This window comes from Rana temporaria, chromosome 12, assembly GCF_905171775.1.
Source record: "Rana temporaria chromosome 12, aRanTem1.1, whole genome shotgun sequence".
In the NCBI taxonomy this organism is placed as follows: domain Eukaryota; kingdom Metazoa; phylum Chordata; class Amphibia; order Anura; family Ranidae; genus Rana; species Rana temporaria.
The window spans coordinates 52,095,646-52,115,441 of NC_053500.1; the positions used below are offsets into that span (position 1 = coordinate 52,095,646).

At 47.2% G+C, this 19,796-nt stretch overlaps 1 protein-coding gene across 1 annotated transcript in view; it reads right to left on the reverse strand.

The window, feature by feature from the left end:
* Nucleotides 1–19,796, reverse strand: part of TBKBP1 (TBK1 binding protein 1) — a 233,803-nt gene that overhangs the window by 157,986 nt on the left and 56,021 nt on the right. The window contains exon 4 of the mRNA XM_040331215.1: nucleotides 15,248–15,352. Within this exon, the coding sequence (XP_040187149.1) occupies nucleotides 15,248–15,352 (105 nt within the window). The remainder of the gene's footprint in view (nucleotides 1–15,247; nucleotides 15,353–19,796) is intronic.

The following is a 19,796-nucleotide window of genomic DNA, read 5'->3' on the forward strand; positions in this document are numbered from 1 at the left end:
ATTCCCTTAGGGTTGACTCTATACCAGTTGCAGTATTATTACTCGCATTGCAGTTAACGTTTATATGCAGCGTTTATTGCTGAATTTGCTGATCCATGTGTTGATTTCAGTCTAGTGGTACAGAACTCTATTCCAAGTTACTTTGGTTTAGCTATTACACTTTCTAGCAGACTTTGAAACTACCTTCTGTGTGCTCATTTATGCTCAAACCACCATTTATTCCCACCTGTACCAAAATATTGAGTTTATTTACCACTAAACTGTCTTGTGTCTATTTTATGGTAGTAACTCAAATCCAGGTTCATTGGGCCAGATTCACATAGGAGAGCGGCGGCGTAACGTATCGTAGATACGTTCAACCGCCGCAATTTTTCATCGCAAGTGCCTGATTCACCAAGCACTTGCGATGAAAACCTACGCCGGCGGCCTCCGGCGCAAGGCGGGCCAATTTAAATGGGCGTGTGTTATTTAAATTAGGCGCGCTCCCACGCCGGACCTACCGTGCATGCTCCGCTTCCGAACTCCCGTCGTGCATTGCACGCCGTGACATCATTTTTTCGAACGGCGACGCGCGTAGCGTAATTCCGTATTCCCGGACGGCTTACGCAAACGACGTTGATTTTTAAATTTCGACGCGGGAACGACGGCTATACTTTAGACAGCAATACGCTTGCTGACTAAAGTTAGGGCACCTAAAACGACGACTAACTTTGCGACTGGAAACTAGACTAGCGGCGACGTAGCGAACGCGAAAATCCGTCGTGAATCGCCGTAACTCCTAATTTGCATACCCGACGCAGGTTTACGACGCGAACTCCCCCCAGCGGCGGCCGCGGTATTGCATCCTAAGATCCGACAGTGTAAAACAATTACACCTGTCGGATCTTCTGGCTATCTATGCGTAACTGATTCTATGAATCAGTCGCATAGATAGAAACAGAGATACGACGGCGTATCAGCAGATACGCCGTCGTATCTCCACTGTGAATCTGGCCCATTGTACTCATGTCCTTATACGTGCTTGCACCGGCTTTAATTAAACTAGATGTATCAAAGGGGCTGAGGTTGTTCCTGAAGTTAGGGTGCAGAACACAGAACCCAAATTACCAAGCGGCTCCTTCGGGAGTAGGGCTGCAATGAGATTTAAGGAGAGTTGAAGGTTGGGGGGATTTACGGGAGTTGTTTTGTTTTTGTGTAAAGTCCTTTGCCAAGGACAAATGTACAGAGGCTGTGTAAACTCATTGATTCAGCATCCATTTAGCCAGGATTTGTTTCACTTAACTAGAGCACCATCTTTGTAATCATTTTAAATATCTATTTGCTATCTGTGAACTTCTATTATATTGAAATAGCATCTTTGCAATTAGGTTATATTTTTATCTATAATTAGGGATAGGGTTCAGGTTTGCCATTACCAGGGGTTTAAGGCGGATGCAGCGGGTTCAAAATTCACATTTAATTGGGCTGGAGATACAAGAGAGGCCGACCACGTCTCTTCAGTCTCCTCTCAGGTACATGACACTTTGTTACAACCCAATGCTGCTGATGTCCTGCAGCCTGTATCAGTCATAGGAGGCTGCATGTGTTTTTTTCACAGGGCATGTTTTCTAATTGTTGCTGGCTACAATTGCTTTTTTTCATAGCTCTTTTTTTTTAAATGGCAAGAATAGAAAATGCCTGGGCAATGTGCATCGTGAAAGCAGCTTACAGTTTCCTCAAGTAGAGCTTGTGATAGGGGATAGCCGAGAGATTGTGAGAGACAGGGGCAGAACGTTGTCACCGCATAACACAAAGTGCGGAAAAAAGAATCTTCATACCAGTATCACCAACTGTTATTTTCACTAAAACTAATGATTAAGGGAAAGTGCTTGTAAAGGCATGTGTCCCAATACTTTTGGTAAAATAGTGTATGTTCGCAACACCTTAGCTTTTTCTATTAATTTGTGGATTTTGCCTCTTTTTGTCAATAAAGTGGTTCTAAAGACAGAAGGTTTTTAATCTTAATGCATTCTATAAATAACAGGGAGGTGAAGCTTCCATCAATCTGGTTAGTGGGCACAGATGAGGAGGGAGAGAGTGGGCTGTCATTTACCACTGTGTATACAGTCACATGGGCTTCTCAGATGTGATAGGGAGGAAATGCTCAGCATAGAAAATACACTGAAAACTGAGCATAAGCAGAGCTGACAACACCTTTCATTTTATCTTATTATCTTTATTTACTTTGTAGGTTCTTACATTTTCAGTCCCTTTGTCATGCCCTGGCCCTGAGCCTGCCCCTCTATCAGTAGTTTACCCCTTTTGTGTTACCTCCCTGCTAAGGTGGTTCAAGATTTTCTCACCTGTAGTGACTGTTTTGTGTGCATTGTTTTTGCACTCTTATGTACACACGGTCGGAATTTCCGACAACAAATGTTCGATGTGAGCTTGTTGTCGGAAAATCTGAACCGTATGTATGCTCCATCGGAAATTTGCTGTCGGAATTTCCGACCACAAATGTTTGAGAGCTGGTTCTCAATTTTTCCGACAACAAGTTCTTGTCGGAAATTCCGATCATCTGTATGCAATTTCGACGCACAAAAATCCTACGCATGCTCGGAATCATTAAACTTAATTTTTCTCGGGTTGTCGTAGTTTTGTACGTTATCGTGTTCTTGACGTTCGGAATTTCCGACAACATTTGTGTGACCGTGTGTATGCAAGACAAGTTTGAGCCAACATTCCGTCAGGAAAAAATCCACGGTTTTGTTGTCGGAATGTCCGATCGTGTGTACGCGGCATTGCTTATATGTAAAGATGGCCATCTAGCAGGTGACTTATGTATAATTTGTATAACTTCATTTTTTATATTTTCTTATGACAGATGCATGAATGCGGTGGCTGTGTCCTGAAGAAGTGGACTCCAGTCCATAAAAATGCTTCAATTCAGGGTGGATAAAAACAACGTAAAATTTCTAAATTTCGACGCGGGAACGACGGCCATACTTAACATAGGCTACGCCACCTAGGGGGCAGCTTTATCTTTACACCGGCATGCCTCTTACGGAAACGGTGTATCTTTACTGCGACGGGCAAGCGTACGTTCGTGAATCGGCGTATCTACTAATTTGCCTATTCTACGCCAAACTCAATGGAACTCAATGAAAGCGCCACCTAGCGGCCAGCGGAAATATTGCACCCTAAGATACGACGGCGCAGGCCGTCGTATCTTAGGTAGGTTTAAGTGTATCTCAGTTTGAGCATACACTTAAACATGCGACGGGCTTAGATTGCGAGTTACGTCGGGTATCTACTGATACGCCGGCGTAACTCTTTGTGAATCTGGCCCATGGTGTTTTTTCAAAATTGTTGCTCTTCTTTTGTTTATAGCGCAAAAAATAAAAACCGCAGAGATGATCAAATACCACCAAACTAAAGCTCTATTTGTGGGGGGAAAACATAAAGGCCCAGATTCAGATAGAATTTGCCCATCTGTTACGGAGGCGCAGGGCAGCGTTTTTGCCCTGCGCCCCCCGCAAATTTACTGCGCTACCCGCGATTCACGGAGCAGTAGCTCCGTAAATTGCGTGTGCGCTGTGTAAACTTGCCCTGCATAAGGGCGCCTAATGTAAATGATCCCGTAGGGGGCGGGAATTATTTAAATTAGGCGCGCTCCCGCGCCGAGCGCATGCTCCGTCGGGAAACTTTCCCGACGTGCATTGCGGCAAATGACGTCGCAAGGACGTCATTTGCTTCAAAGTGAATGTGAATGGCGTCCAGCGCCATTCACGAATCACTTACGCAAACGACGTAGATTTCAAATATCGCGACGCGGGAACGACGGGTATCCTTTAGCATTGGCTGCGCGTGCTATTAGGATGTGCAACCTTACGCGAAACCCGACGTACGCAAACTACGTAAATTGCGTACGCAGGGCTCGCGCAACGTTGTGAATCGGTGTTAGTATGCAATTTGCATACTATACACTGAGCACAATGGGAGCGCCCCCTAGCGGTCATCGCTAGAATGCAGCCTTAGATATGCGTGGCATAAGAGCCTTATGCCACGCAGATTTTAGGCTGCAGTCGGCGTTACGATGTTCCTGAATCAGGAGCATTCGTAACGCCGGGGCAAGTAAGCAATTGCGCTGTGTAACCTATGGTTACACAGGCGAAATTGCTTCTTGAATCTGGGCCAAAGATTTCATTTGGGTACAGTGTTGCATGACCACGTAATTGTCATTCAAAGTGCAACAGCACTGAAAACTAAAAATTGGTCTGGGCAGGAAGGGGGTGAAAATGCCCTGTATGGAAGTGGTTAAGCTTATAACAACTGTAGTTTCTATTATTGATTTACAGACTTCCAGTGTAATTTCCATGCACTGCATGACTGTCATCTTCCCATATTCCTCACAGCTTTATTTCCCGCTGCAGCGAGGCATTATGTGATCAGGTAGTGAGCGTGTCACCTCTGTGCAGGGCCGGTGCAAGGATTTCTGCCTACACAAGCGAAGCTCCATTTTGGCGCCCCCCCCCCCCCCCCAACGGCCACCCACCTCCCTTGCAAAAATGTTTCTTTCAATAATTTTTTTATATAAAAAAAACACTAATTTGTGCTTTTGTAACTACGCCACACCAGAAATTCTTAGTATAATATACACCATAGTACCATACTACTAAATGTAAAACATACTGGACCCCTTTACATTACACAGCACCATACACCACTGGACCCCTTTACATTACATAGCACCCTGCACCACAGTTCAGACCCCCCAACAGTGCAGACCCCCACCCCCCACAGTACAGACACCCCTATAGTGCAGACCCCCACAGTACAGACACCCCTACAGTGCAGACCCCCATACCCCACAGTACAGACACCCCTATAGTGCAGATGCCCACCCCTACAGTGCAGACCCCCATACCCCACAGTACAGACACCCCTATAGTGCAGATGCCCACCCCTACAGTGCAGACCCCCACAGTACAGACACCCCTATAGTGAAGACCCCTACACAGTACAGACACCCCTATAGTGCAGAGTGACCCATAATCAATACCTTAGTCAGATAAGCGCGGGACATGCAAAAAACTGGTCAGGTGACCGGTCCCCTCCCCCTGTTTAGAAAGGCGGAGGAGGGGGAGGCGGCTTTACTCGGCAGAGACAGTAACAGCTCGGCGGAGACAGCCGAGACTTAACAGAGAAGGGGGGTCACACGGCTCGCGTACCCCCCCCCTCCTTGCAAAGCCACTACAGCAGGGGTATTGAATTAAAATTCACGGAGGTCCGATTAGTAACATTTTCTTCCAGCTGAGGTCCGCATCGCAGTTTTGTGCAATTACTCCGATTCTTTACATCACAGCCCAGGCGAGACACACAATTCGTTTGAATGGGCTGCTGTGCCCGAGTTTTCTGCTGGGAAAAGGTCCTGGCATCTTTCTAAAAATGCAGCCGCATGGAAACTGCATGATGCATTTGTACCATGCAATTTACATGTGCGGGAAATTGCACCTTGCATTTCAGTGCATTTAGGAGTCAATGGTACCCCTTCACGTTTTCTGTGCAGCACCTCATTTTGTGCGCAGCTGCTTGTCCCCTTCACATATCCCCCCACACAGTATTACCCCCCTTCACATATCACCCCACACAGTATTACCCCCTTCACATATCACCCCACACAGTATTACCCCCCTTCACATATCACCCCACACAGTATTACCCCCTTCACATATCACCCCACACAGTATTACCCCCCTTCACATATCACCCCACACAGTATTACCCCCCTTCACATATCACCCCACACAGTATTACCCCCCTTCACATATCACCCCACACAGTATTACCCCCTTCACATATCACCCCACACAGTATTACCCCCCTTCACATATCACCCCACACAGTATTACCCCCCTTCACATATCCCCCCACACAGTATTACCCCCTTCACATATCCCCCCACACAGTATTACCCCCTTCACATATCACCCCACACAGTATTACCCCCCCTTCACATATCACCCCACACAGTATTACCCCCTTCACATATCACCCCACACAGTATTACCCCCCTTCACATATCACCCCACACAGTATTACCCCCCTTCACATATCACCCCACACAGTATTACCCCCTTCACATATCACCCCACACAGTATTACCCCCTTCACATATCCCCCCACACAGTATTACCCCCTTCACATATCACCCCACACAGTATTACCCCCTTCACATATCCCCCCACACAGTATTACCCCCCTTCACATATCCCCCCACACAGTATTACCCCCTTCACATATCCCCCCACACAGTATTACCCCCCTTCACATATCACCCCACACAGTATTACCCCCTTCACATATCCCCCCACACAGTATTACCCCCCTTCACATATCACCCCACACAGTATTACCCCCTTCACATATCCCCCCACACAGTATTACCCCCCTTCACATATCACCCCACACAGTATTACCCCCCTTCACATATCACCCCACACAGTATTACCCCCCCTTCACATATCACCCCACACAGTATTACCCCCCCTTCACATATCACCCCACACAGTATTACCCCCCCTTCACATATCACCCCACACAGTATTACCCCCCTTCACATATCACCCCACACAGTATTACCCCCCTTCACATATCCCCCCACACAGTATTACCCCCCTTCACATATCCCCCCACACAGTATTACCCCCCTTCACATATCCCCCCACACAGTATTGCCCCCCCCTTCACATATCCCCCCCACACAGTATTGCCCCCCCCCCCCTTCACATATCCCCCCACACAGTATTGCCCCCCCCTTCACATATCCCCCCACACAGTATTGCCCCCCCCTTCACATATCCCCCCACACAGTATTACCCCCCTTCACATATCCCCCCCACACAGTATTACCCCCCTTCACATATCCCCCCCACACAGTATTACCCCCCTTCACATATCCCCCCCACACAGTATTACCCCCCTTCACATATCCCCCCCACACAGTATTACCCCCCTTCACATATCCCCCCACACAGTATTACCCCCCTTCACATATCCCCCCACACAGTATTACCCCCCACACAGTAATGCCCCCCCCCTTCACATATCCCCCCACACATTACCCCCCTTCACATATCCCCCCACACAGTATTACCCCCCACACAGTAATGCCCCCCCTTCACATATCCCCCCACACAGTATTGCCCCCCCTTCACATATCCCCCCCACACAGTATTGCCCCCCCTTCACATATCCCCCCCACACAGTATTGCCCCCCCCTTCACATATCCCCCCACACATTATTACCTGCCTTCACATATACCCCCACACATTATTACCCCCCTTCACATATCCCCCCACACAGTATTGCCCCCCCCGTTTCACATATCCCCCCACAAAGTATTGCCCCCCCTTCACATATCCCCCCACACAGTAATGCACCCCCCTTCACATATCCCCCCACACATTATTGCCCCCCATCACATACCCCCCCACACAGTATTTCCCCATCACACATCCCCCCCCCCACACAGCACTCCCCCCCCCCCCCCCACACACACACACACACACACAGCACTGTCCCCCCACAGCGCTGCCCCCCCCACACACACAGCACTGTCCCCCCCCCACACACAGCACTGTCCCCCACACACCCCATCCATCACATTTCCATATATTTTCCTCCCTTCCCTCTCCACTCCTACCTTTCACAAGAGCAGAGAGCAGGAGGCGTGACAATCGTGAACCAAATGCACAGGGGCGCGGGAGCTGCCGGGTTGAATTTTCTGTGAACTAGTGATTGGCTGCTAGGACCGCCTCCTAGCAGCCAATCATATCCTGATTAACGTGACAGGCAGTCCAGAATTGTCCCGCCCCCCGCTCCTCTACTCATGATAGCGGAGGAGGCTGGGGACAAAAGCGGCAACTATGCCCATGCAGTGTCACTTGGATCTCTCTTGCCGCGGGGGGGGGGGGCGCGCCGCGCCTGCCTGCGCTGCTCGAGTCCTACAAAGGGAACGCGCGTTCCTGCTGTCAAAAAAGTGCAGCAGGGACGCCGTTCCCGCAGGACTCGAGCCCTGGAGCGGGACACAACTGGAGGACGGCGGCAACTGCGGACAATAGAAGAAAAAAAAAATAAAAATCATCATTCCGCCCCATCCCAGGCTGCGGACCTGCCCGCCCCAAGCGGCCGCTTGGTCCGCCTGGTGGTTGCGCCGGCCCTGCCTCTGTGTCCCTCTCCCACTCTCTGCATTACTTGTTCTGAACACACAGTATTACCACCTACTTTTACCTCACACTGCTCTTTCTATCTTCACTCTCTGCCCACACACTTCCTGTCTCAGGGTTTTATTGTGTATCGTTTATTACCTCGGGGCTCATCACCAGTGCTGCATTCTCCTTGTTCTGTGATAACTTACACCACTGATATGTCTGACTGACTTTTCTAGCACAGCTTCCTGCAACAAAGGCTACTATATTTCTAATGTGCTGGAATATTATAAACTCCAGTTTTTAATTAAAAATTCTGTTCTTTTGTGGTGAATACTATATGCACATATTTAATCGCAATGTTCCTGTGGTATGCAGACATATTAAACCAATTAAATTCAATCTTCTATTTATGGAACTGCCATGATATGCTTGTTATCTGAAGGTAAATGCCAGATCCCTACACAGGAAACAATTGTGTAATGATTTGTTAAAAATGTGTTCGTGGAATGGGAGATGTCTATTGTGAACCTAAAGTCATAAGTTATTTTAAGCCTATTCAGCAGCGAACTTAATCATGGGGTATGCAGCTTCGTTATCGTTTTATCCTTGCTGATGCTCCTGTTAAAGCTAGGGTTGCCACCTTTTCTTCAAGTCAAAACCGAACACTTTAGCGGCGCACAAAATGTTTTATTTTTTTGTATACACTATACATATATTTTGCAATTAACCACTTAAGCCCCGGACCATTATGCAGCTAAAGGACCAGGTCTCTTTTTGCGATTCGGAACTGCGTTGCTTTAACTGACAATTGCGCCGTTGTGCGACGTGGCTCCCAAACAAAATTGGCGTCCTTTTTTCCCCACAAATAGAGATTTCTTTTTCGTGGTATTTGATGACCCCCGTCGGTTTTTATTTTTTGCACAGTAAACAAAAATAGAGCGACAATTTTGAAAAAAATTCAATATTTTTTACTTTTTGCTATAATAAATATCCCCCAAAAATATATAAAACAAATTATTTTTTCCTCAGTTTAGGCCGATACGTATTCTTCTACTTATTTTTGGTAAAAAAAAAATCGCAATAAGCGTTTATTGGTTGGTTTGCGCAAAAGTTATACCGGCTACAAAATAGGGGATAGTTTTATGGCATTTTTATTAATATTTTTTTTTTTACTAGTAATGGTGGCGATCAGCGATTTTTATTGTGACTGCGACATTATGACGGACACATCGGACACTTTTGACACTTTTTTGGGACCAGTGTCATTTTTACAGCAAACAGTGCTATAAAAATGCACTGATTACTGTGAAAATGACACTGGCAGTGAAGGGGTTAAACTGTAGGGGGCGCTAAAGGGGTTAAGTGTTCCCTAATGTGTGTTTCTTACTGTAGGGGGGCGTGGCTGGGCGTGTGACGTCACTAATCGTCGTTCCCTATGACAGGGAACAGACAATCAGTGACAGGCTCACTAGGAAGCACGGGGAGAGGTTTGTTTACACTTACCTCTCCCCGTTCTTCAGCTCTGTGACCCGATCGCGGGACACCGGCAGCGATGGGGCCCGCCGGTCCTGCAGGCACGGTCACGGAGCACAGGACCGGGTCGCGAGCGCGCCGGAGGCGGCGCGCTCGCAACCCGCGGCTGGGCTTCTTAAAGGGGACGTACCTGTACGTCCATATGCCCAGCTGTGCCATTCTGTCGACATATTTAGTCGTGCAGCGATCACGGAGCACATGACCGGGTCATGAGCGGGCCAGCGGCGGCGCGCTCGCAACCCGCGGCTGGGCTTCTTAAAGGGGACGTACCTGTACGTCCATATGCCCAGCCGTGCCATTCTGCCAACGTATTTAATCGTGCGGCGGTCCTTAAGCGGTTAAACAACATTTCTAATCATATGAAGTTAATCACATGAGTCCCCCTTTACATCAGAGTCCACAGAGTTCCCCTTTTACATCTGAATCTGCAGAGTTCCCCTTTTACATCTGAATCTGCAGAGTTCCCCTTTTACATCTGAACTCGCAGAATTCCCTTACAGTGTAAGGAAGAACTCTGGGGACTCTAAGATAAGGGATGCTCTGGGAACCCTGATTAAAAGGGGGAACACTGAGAACTCTGATGTAAAGGGGAACTCTGATATAAGTGGTGCTCTGAGAACCCTGATGTACCTTAGTGTACTCACTCAGAGGCAGGAGAGAGAAAGGAGGAGACTTCAGTCACAGGCAGGGATGGATGGTGAGCTCACTAACCCCTTGGCAGTCAGTACCTCTTATCATAATGCATCTGAGGCTGCTGGACTTCAAATTTCTGCCCCCCACTTTCCTTTTCTGAGGCACAGAAGGATTGGAGTGTGGGCAGACACAGAGGGGTAGGGGTGGGAGGAAGAGGAGCAGATAAATCATAGTCCGGTCTGAATAATGTGTCAGAGTTTCAGGCGGTATGAAACCCAGACGCATGATTCCAAACCCGAACTGTCCGGGTAAATCCTGGACAGGTGGCAACGTTAGTTAAAGCTAATGTCGCGACCACTGCCACATGTTCCCTGTTTCAGGATGGCTCTTTTCTCTGGAAGCTTCCTATGGAGCCACCCAGGGACTACAGATGTGTTTCTCTAGATCAGTGGTTCTCCACTCCTGTCCTCAGGACCCACTATCAGGCCAGGTTTGCAAGATAACTAAAATACGTCACAGGTCACGCAGTATTTGCTGCTCAGTGATTGCAGTATTCTAGTCAGCATCTCCCAAAGGTAATACCTAAAATCTGGCCTGTTAGTGGGTCCTGAGGATAGGAGTTGAGAACCACTGATCTACAGTATGTGTATCAATAGAAACGCACCAGCCACGTAGCCTAGAATGGCAAGGAACTCCCCTTCTCCCGACTCAAGGTTGCATTGTCAACTCATAACTCTTTCCTGTGAAGAATGAATGTTCAGGGAAACGGTACCTCAGAGAGCAGGAGCAAGCAACACAAAGAGCTATAATATACCAACTCTGTGCTTGGAAGTAACAATAAACCATAATGATGAATAATGGTGCAAATAAAACTGGTACATACAAGGAAGTGCTAAAAAAGTAGCTCTGTTGCAAGATATTTTATCACAGGCCAGAACTATGGCGAGTATGGCGATACCACGTTTGAGACTTTCACCGCCTGGACTGATTATGTATCATACATTGATTTGTGTGATACACAAGATACAATCAATGTACTGTAATGATAGCCTCTATATGAGTGGTCAGGTAATATAGTGTAGTGTCACCTATAGCAGTTCCAGTTATTATAAGCCAAGTAAGCATAGCCTATTGGTACATGACTGCCCCCAGGAATGCCATGTTCACTGGCTTGGTGTCTCATAAGGATGGAGTTAGCGTAATGCGCAAATGGGTCAGTTCAGGCTGCAGGCAGAGACATGGTCAGCAAAAAGGCAAAGGACCGATCCAGGCAATAGGCAGAGGCACTGTACTGGTGTGTTGGTGATCAGGGACACAGTAACTGCTGGTGTGGTGGTGATCAGGGACACAGTAACTGGTGTGGTGGTGATCACGGACACAGTAACCGGTGTGGTGGTGATCAGGGACACAGTAACTGGTGTGGTGGTGATCACGGACACAGTAACCGGTGTGGTGGTGATCAGGGACACAGTAACCAGTGTGGTGTTGATAAGGGACACAGTAACTGGTGTGGTGGTGATCACGGACACAGTAACCATTGTGGTGTTGATAAGGGACACAGTAACTGGTGTGGTGGTGATCACGGACACAGTAACCGGTGTGGTGTTGATAAGGAACACTGTAACTGGTGTGGTGGTGATCACGGACACAGTAACGGGTGTGGTGTTGATAAGGAACACTGTAACTGGTGTGGTGGTGATCACGGACACAGTAACCGGTGTGGTGTTGATAAGGAACACTGTAACTGGTGTGGTGGTGATCACGGACACAGTAACCGGTGTGGTGTTGATAAGGGACACAGTAACAGGTGTGGTGGTGATCACGGACACAGTAACCGGTGTGGTGTTGATAAGGAACACTGTAACTGGTGTGGTGGTGATCACGGACACAGTAACCGGTGTGGTGTTGATAAGGGACACAGTAACAGGTGTGGTGGTGATCACGGACACAGTAACCGGTGTGGTGTTGATAAGGGACACAGTAACAGGTGTGGTGGTGATCAGGGACACAGTTACTGGTGTGGTGTTGATAAGGGACACAGTAACAGGTGTGGTGGTGATCACGGACACAGTAACCGGTGTGGTGTTGATAAGGAACACTGTAACTGGTGTGGTGGTGATCACGGACACAGTAACCGGTGTGGTGTTGATAAGGGACACAGTAACAGGTGTGGTGGTGATCACGGACACAGTAACCGGTGTGGTGTTGATAAGGGACACAGTAACAGGTGTGGTGGTGATCAGGGACACAGTTACTGGTGTGGTGTTGATAAGGGACACAGTAACTGGTGTGGTGGTGATCACGGACACAGTAACCGGTGTGGTGTTGATAAGGAACACTGTAACTGGTGTGGTGGTGATCACGGACACAGTAACCGGTGTGGTGTTGATAAGGGACACAGTAACAGGTGTGGTGGTGATCAGGGACACAGTTACTGGTGTGGTGTTGATAAGGGACACAGTAACTGTCATTTGCTGATTGTTGAGTATATGCATATAAAGGACTGTCCATAGCCTGGCCACAGAATCACTTTAAGGAGCAAAAAGAAGGACTGACTAGGTAGGCCTATGAGCTAGGATGGGTAATTGCAATAAGCCAGTTGTAAATAGTTGTTTCTATTAAAGGGGAATTGGCTCTAGGTACCATGATGTAAGGGGGTTTTGGGGAGCCTGATGTAAGGTTGCTTTAGGGACTCTGATGTAAGGGGGGGTAAAGAGCAGAAAAGAGCAGAAAAACCATGTGATGTTGGGAAAGTTTGCAGAAAAGTCAGAGCGTGTGTATGCTATGGGTGTGACCGGACAACTCACTTTGGATAAAAATCCAAGGGAAAGTTTGTCGGATGTCCGACCGTGTGTACAAGGCTTAATAGTTTTACATAATGCAGCAACATCCACACACCTAGAACGTTATTCTTCTTCTAAAGCAAATACAAATTTGGCAAACTGGTACTGACTAGTATTCCTTTGTTTCTCTTCTCCCTTTGTTTTGCTCCATCACTCAGCTAATGTGACCCTACGCTGATGGAGAGGGGCAGGGGAGGGTCAAACCAGGATGCTATGCAGCTGACTGACATTCTCCTTAGCAACGGACGATAGTTACATAGTTACATAGTTAGTCAGGTTGAAAAAAGACACAAGTCCATCCAGTTCAACCACAAAAAAAATAAACAAACAAAATAAAAAACACAATACAATCCCATACACCCAACTCCATACCCACAGTTGATCCAGAGGAAGGCAAAAAACCCCAGCAGAGCATGATCCAATTTGCTACAGCAGGGGAAAAAATTCCTTCCTGATCCCCCGAGAGGCAATCGGATTTACCCTGGATCAACTTTACCTACAAATCTTAGTACTCAGTTATTTTATGTACATTTAGGAAAGAATCCAGGCCTTTCTTAAAGCAATCTACTGAGCTGGCCAGAACCACCTCTGGAGGGAGTCTGTTCCACATTTTCACAGCTCTTACTGTGAAGAAACCTTTCCGTATTTGGAGGTGAAATCTCTTTTCTTCTAGACGTAAAGAGTGCCCCCTTGTCCTCAGTGTTGACCGTAAAGTGAATAACTCAACACCAAGTACACTGTATGGACCTCTTATATATTTGTACATGTTGATCATATCCCCCCTAATTCTCCTCTTCTCAAGAGTGAATAAATTTAGTTCTTCTAATCTTTCCTCATAGCTGAGCTCCTCCATGCCTCTTATCAGTTTGGTTGCTCTTCTCTGCCATTGGTCGTTAGCATGCTGGCAGCTGGAAGTTTGTAATGGTGCACAATGGAAACCTGGGGCTTTGTGTAACTAAAAGGCAGGTTTCATCCACACGCCGGCTTATATACAGATGTTGGGCAATTTTTAGGCATTTTGCCAAGGCATCCCTAAAGAAACCTCAATGCACCCCTGGGTGCCTGGGTACCCCGGTTGTAAAGGCTGGGCTAGAGTGCATAATAAATAGCAAGGTATTGACTGTTCAAATTCATAAAATGTATAGACAAGTTTTAAAATCCTTGGACCAGTCTTAAACAATTAGGCCCAGATTCTCAGTCAGCGGCGTATCTTTGCCCGGGCGTAACGTATCCGATTTACGTTACACCTCTGCAACTTAGATGGGCAAGTGCTGTATTCTCAAAGCACTTGCTCCGTAAGTTGCGGCGGCGTAGCGTAAATCGGCCGGCGTAAGCCCGCCTAATTCAAATTTGGATCAGGGGGGCGTGTTTTTTGTAAAACTACTGTGACCCGACGTGATTTATGTTTTTGCGGAACGGTGCATGCGCCGTCCGTGGAATTTCCCAGTGTGCATTGCTCCAAAGTACGCCGCAAGGACGTCATTGGTTTCGACGTGAACGTAAATTACGTCCAGCCCCATTCACGGACGACTTACGCAAACGGCGTAACTTTTTCAAATTTCGACGCGGGAACGACGGCCATACTTAACATTGGTACGCCGCACTTATGCCTCATATAGCAGGGGCAACTATACGCCGGGAAAAGCCTAACGTAAACTTCGTAACTTTACTGCGTCGGCCGCACGTAAGTTCGGGAATTCGCGTATCTAGCTAATTTGCATACTCAACGCGGAATTCGACGGAAGCGCCACCTAGCGGTCAACAAAAAAATGCAGTTAAGATCCCACGGCGTAAGTCTAATGGATATCTATGCATAAATGATTCTAAGAATCAGGCGCATATATACGACGGGTCGGATTAGGACTTACGACGGCGTACATGGCGCTGCGCCGTCGTAAGTCCTTTCAGAATCTGGGCCTTAATTTCTTTAAACCCAAGAGATGGTTACGTGTCCACGTCTTACAGTGCATGGCCATCTGAACACACACTACACTAATGTTCTTCTCATGTACATAGGAAGAGTGTCTGCATGTCATCCGACTCACCATTTCACTAAGTTCTTCATGCAGCTCACTTCTCTCCGCACACATTTTCTCACAAGCGCGCACAATTTCTCCCAGCTGTTCTTCCTTTTCTTGGCTGTTCTGAAGCTGCAAAAACAAAATATAGCTAAAGCAGGCTTGGTGACTTTTCCACACATTGGGTCCCATGATTGAAAGTGTAAGCACTGAGAACATTCTGTGCAAGGCCACCGCCATCCTCTGCAAAATGACCGGTGGAGTGCAAAGTGGTTTTGTGGCTGTTGAACAAATTTTGTATTATTGTAAACAAATTGAGTATCACAATATTCTACTTTTCAGCAGTGTTTATTCAGTTTCTAATAAAGGAGTAACTGCACTTGTGCTGAGGAAAAAAAAAATCCCTCTGGTTTATCAATGTACTGTACATGGCAGAGATTGTGGCAGATTCCTACATCAACCTAAGTTCCTTCCGGCACTGGCATATGCAAATAGTCGTGTATATCTTGTACTCAAGAGATGATTAGTATACTAGCTGCGCAGCTTACAGTCCTAGGCCCGGATTCAGAAAGGAGATACGACAGCGTATCTCCGGATACGCCGTCGTATCTCTGAGTGCGGGCCGTCGTATCTATGCGACTGATTCAGAGAATCAGTTACGCATAAATTTCCCTAAGATCCGACCGGCGTAAGTGTCGTATCTAAGGCTGCATATTTACGCTGGCCGCTAGGTGGCACTTCCGTATAGTTACGCGATGAATATGCTAATTAGGTAGATACGCCGATTCAGAAACGTACGTCCGGCTGGAGCATTTTTTTTACGGCGTTTACATTAGCCTTTTTTTGGCGTAAAGTTACCCCTGCTATATGAGGCGTAGCTAATGTTAAGTATGGACGTCGTTCCCGCGTCGAGTTTTGAAAATTTTACGTCGTTTGCGTAAGTCGTTCGCGAATAGGGCTGCACGTAAGTTACACTCACGTCTAAAGAAATGACAACTTGCGGCATAATTTCGAGCATGCGCACTGGGATTTTTTCACGAACGGCGCATGCGGCCGTCTCAGCCAATCAGATCCGCCTATTCTGGTTATCGTTAAGCTGATTGGCTGAAGCATCATCGAGGGCGGGAGAAGACATCAAGGGACATGGAAGCAGAAAGGTAAGTGCATTTTACAGGGCACAGCGGCGACAATGGGCACAGAGGTAACAAAGGGCACAGTGACGACAAAGGGCACAGTGGTGACAATGGGCACAGTGGCAACAATTAAAGGGCACAGTGACATGCACAGTGGCAACAATGGGCACAGTGGTGACAATGGGCGCAGTGGCAAAAATTAAAGGGCACAGTGACATGCACAGTGGCATCAATGGGCACAGTGGCAACAATTAAAGGGCACAGTGACATGCACAGTGGCAACAATGGGCAAAGTGGCGACAATTAAAGGGCACAGTGACATGCACAGTGGCAACAATGGGCACAGTGGCAACAATTAAAGGGCACAGTGACATGCACAGTGGCATCAATGGGCACAGTGGTGACAATGGGCACAGTGGCAACAATTAAAGGGCACAGTGACATGCACAGTGGCATCAATGGGCACAGTGGTGACAATAGGCACAGTGGCAACAATTAAAGGGCACAGTGACATGCACAGTGGCAACAATGGGCAAAGTGGTGACAATTAAAGGGCACAGTGACATGCACAGTGGCAACAATGGGCACAGTGGCAACAATTAAAGGGCACAGTGACATGAACAGTGGCATCAATGGGCACAGTGGTGACAATGGGCACAGTGGCAACAATTAAAGGGCACAGTGACATGCACAGTGGCAACAATGGGCAAAGTGGCGACAATTAAAGGGCACAGTGGCGACAATTGAGGGGCATAGTGGCTGCGTTTGATGGCATGGCACAGTGGTGACAATTGATGGCACAGTGGCTGTGTTTGATGGCATGGCACAGTGACTGCGTTTGATGGCATGGCACAGTGGTGACAATTGATGGCACAGTGGCTGTGTTTGATGGCATGGCACAGTGACTGCGTTTGATGGCATGGCACAGTGGCTGCGTTTGATGGCATGGCACAGTGACTGCATTTGATGGCATGGCACAGTGGTGATAATTGATGGCACAGTGGCTGCGTTTGATGGCATGGCACAGTGGTGACAATTGATGGCACAGTGGCTGCATTTGATGGGCACAGTGAGGCTGCAATTTTTTTTTTTCCGTTTGTGCCCCCCCAAAATTGTTGAGCACTAGCCGCCACTGCCCTAATGAATCCATACTTTCTTTAGAAAAGACGTTACATATACCTGAAATCCGGTACAAACGTTTCAGCACTTTACCACAAACATTTTCACATTTGTAAATGATCCCTACTGAGTAGCGGTATTATATAACTTGTCATGTTGTTCTAGTTTCCTCTTGAGAATCACCTCTAGGAGCAAGTGTAAGAGGTGGGTGTGCTGTGCCAGTGTATGCAATATGTCATTATTACTATAAGTAGTTACTCTAGGAAGGAGTGAGGGGGAGGAATGTCATTATATATATATATATACACACACATGAGTCACCCGGGTAGCAGTGCCAGCAGAATGATATGTATATACAGTATCTCACAAAAGTGAGTACACCCCTCACATTTTTGTAAATATTTTATTCTATCTTTTCATGTGACAACACTGAAGAAATTACATTTGTACAATGTAAAGAAAAGAGTGTACAGCTTGTATAACAGTGTACATTTGCTGTCCCCTCAAAATAACTCAACACACAGTTTTTAACCACTTCCATACCGGGCAGTTATACACACATCCATACCAGGCCTATTCTGGCACTTCTTTCCTACATGTACAAATCATATTTTTTTTGCTAGAAAATTACACAGAACCCCCAAACATTATATATGTTTTTTTAGCAGACACCCTAGGGAATAAAACGACGGTCATTGAAACGTTTTATCTTGCACGCCATTTGCGCAATAATTTTTCAAACGCCTTTTTTTTGGAAAAAAATTGTTTCATGAATTAAAAAAATAACAAAAAACAGTAAAGTTAGCCCAATTTTTTTTGTAAAATATGAAAGATGATGTTACACCGAGTAAATAGATACCTAACATGTCACGCTTTAAAATTGCGCACACTCATGGAATGGCGCCAAACTTCGGTACTTAAAAATCTCCATAGGCAACGCTTTGAAATTTTTTACAGGTTACCAGTTTAGATTTACAGAGGAGATCTAGTGCTAGAATTGTTGCTGGCACTCTAACGCACGCGGCGATACCTCACATATGTGGTTTTAACGGCGTTTACATATGTTGGCGGGACTTGCGTGTGCGTTTGCTTCTGCGCGCGAGCTACTGGGGACACTTTTTTTTTTTATTTTATTTTTTTTATTATCACTTTTATTCCTATTACAAGGAATGTAAACATCCCTTGTAATAGGAATGTGTGTGACAGGTCCTCTTTATGGAGAGATGCGGGGTCAATAAGACCGCACATCTCTCCTCCAGGCTGGAAAGCATGAAATCGGTGAAAAAAAATTCACCGATCTCATACTTACGGTTGCTTAGCAGCCGCAATTGCGGCTTTGTTTACTTACAGGGACCCGGGCGTGACGTCATCACATCGCGCCCGGGTCCTCCGACAGTCATAGAGATGACTGGTGACCATCTGGTCACCAGTCATCTCTATGCTTCCTGCCAGCGCCGGACGATTCGTTCTCCGGGCCCCCGATGGCACGGGAGAGCCCGGAGAAGCACCGGATGGCGGCGGGAGGGGGGGGGTGTCCCCTCCCGCCGCCTGTAAGAACGATCTAGCGGCGGAATCGCCGCTATGATCGTTCTTACGTTGTGCAGAATCGCCGGCAGGAGAGAAGGATATCTGAATGATGCCTCTAGCTGCAGGCATCATTCAGATATCCACCCGGAAAGCCCAGGACGTCATATGACGTCCTCCTGGATCGAGGAGGGGTTCCTGCCGCCGTCATTTCACAATGACTCCGTAAGGAAGTGGTTAATGTCTAAACCGCTGGCAACAAAAGTGAGTACACCCCTAAGTGAAAATGTCCAAATTAGGCCCAAAGTGTCAATATTTTGTGTGGCAACCATTATTTTCCAGCACTGTCTTAACCCTCGTGGGTATGGAGTTCACCAGAGCTTCACAGGTTGCCACTGGAGTCCTCTTTCACTCCTCCATGATGACATCACAGAGCTGGTGAATGTCAGAGACCTTGCGCTCCTCCACCTTCCGTTTGTGGATGCCCCACAGATGCTCAATAGGGTTTAGGTCTGGAGACATGCTTGGCCAGTCCATCACCTCTTACCCTCAGCTTCCTCTAGCAAGGTAGTGGTCGTCTTGGAGGTGTGTTTGGGGTCGTTATCATGTTGGAGGGGATCATGCTCTTCTTCAGTATGTCACAGAACATGTTGGCATTCATGGTTCCCCCAATGAACTGTAGTTCTCCAGTGCTGGCCGCACTCATACAGCCCCAAACCATGACACTCCCACCACCATGCTTGACTGTAGGCAAGACAAACTTGCCTTTGTACTCCTCACCTGGTTGCCGCCACACACGC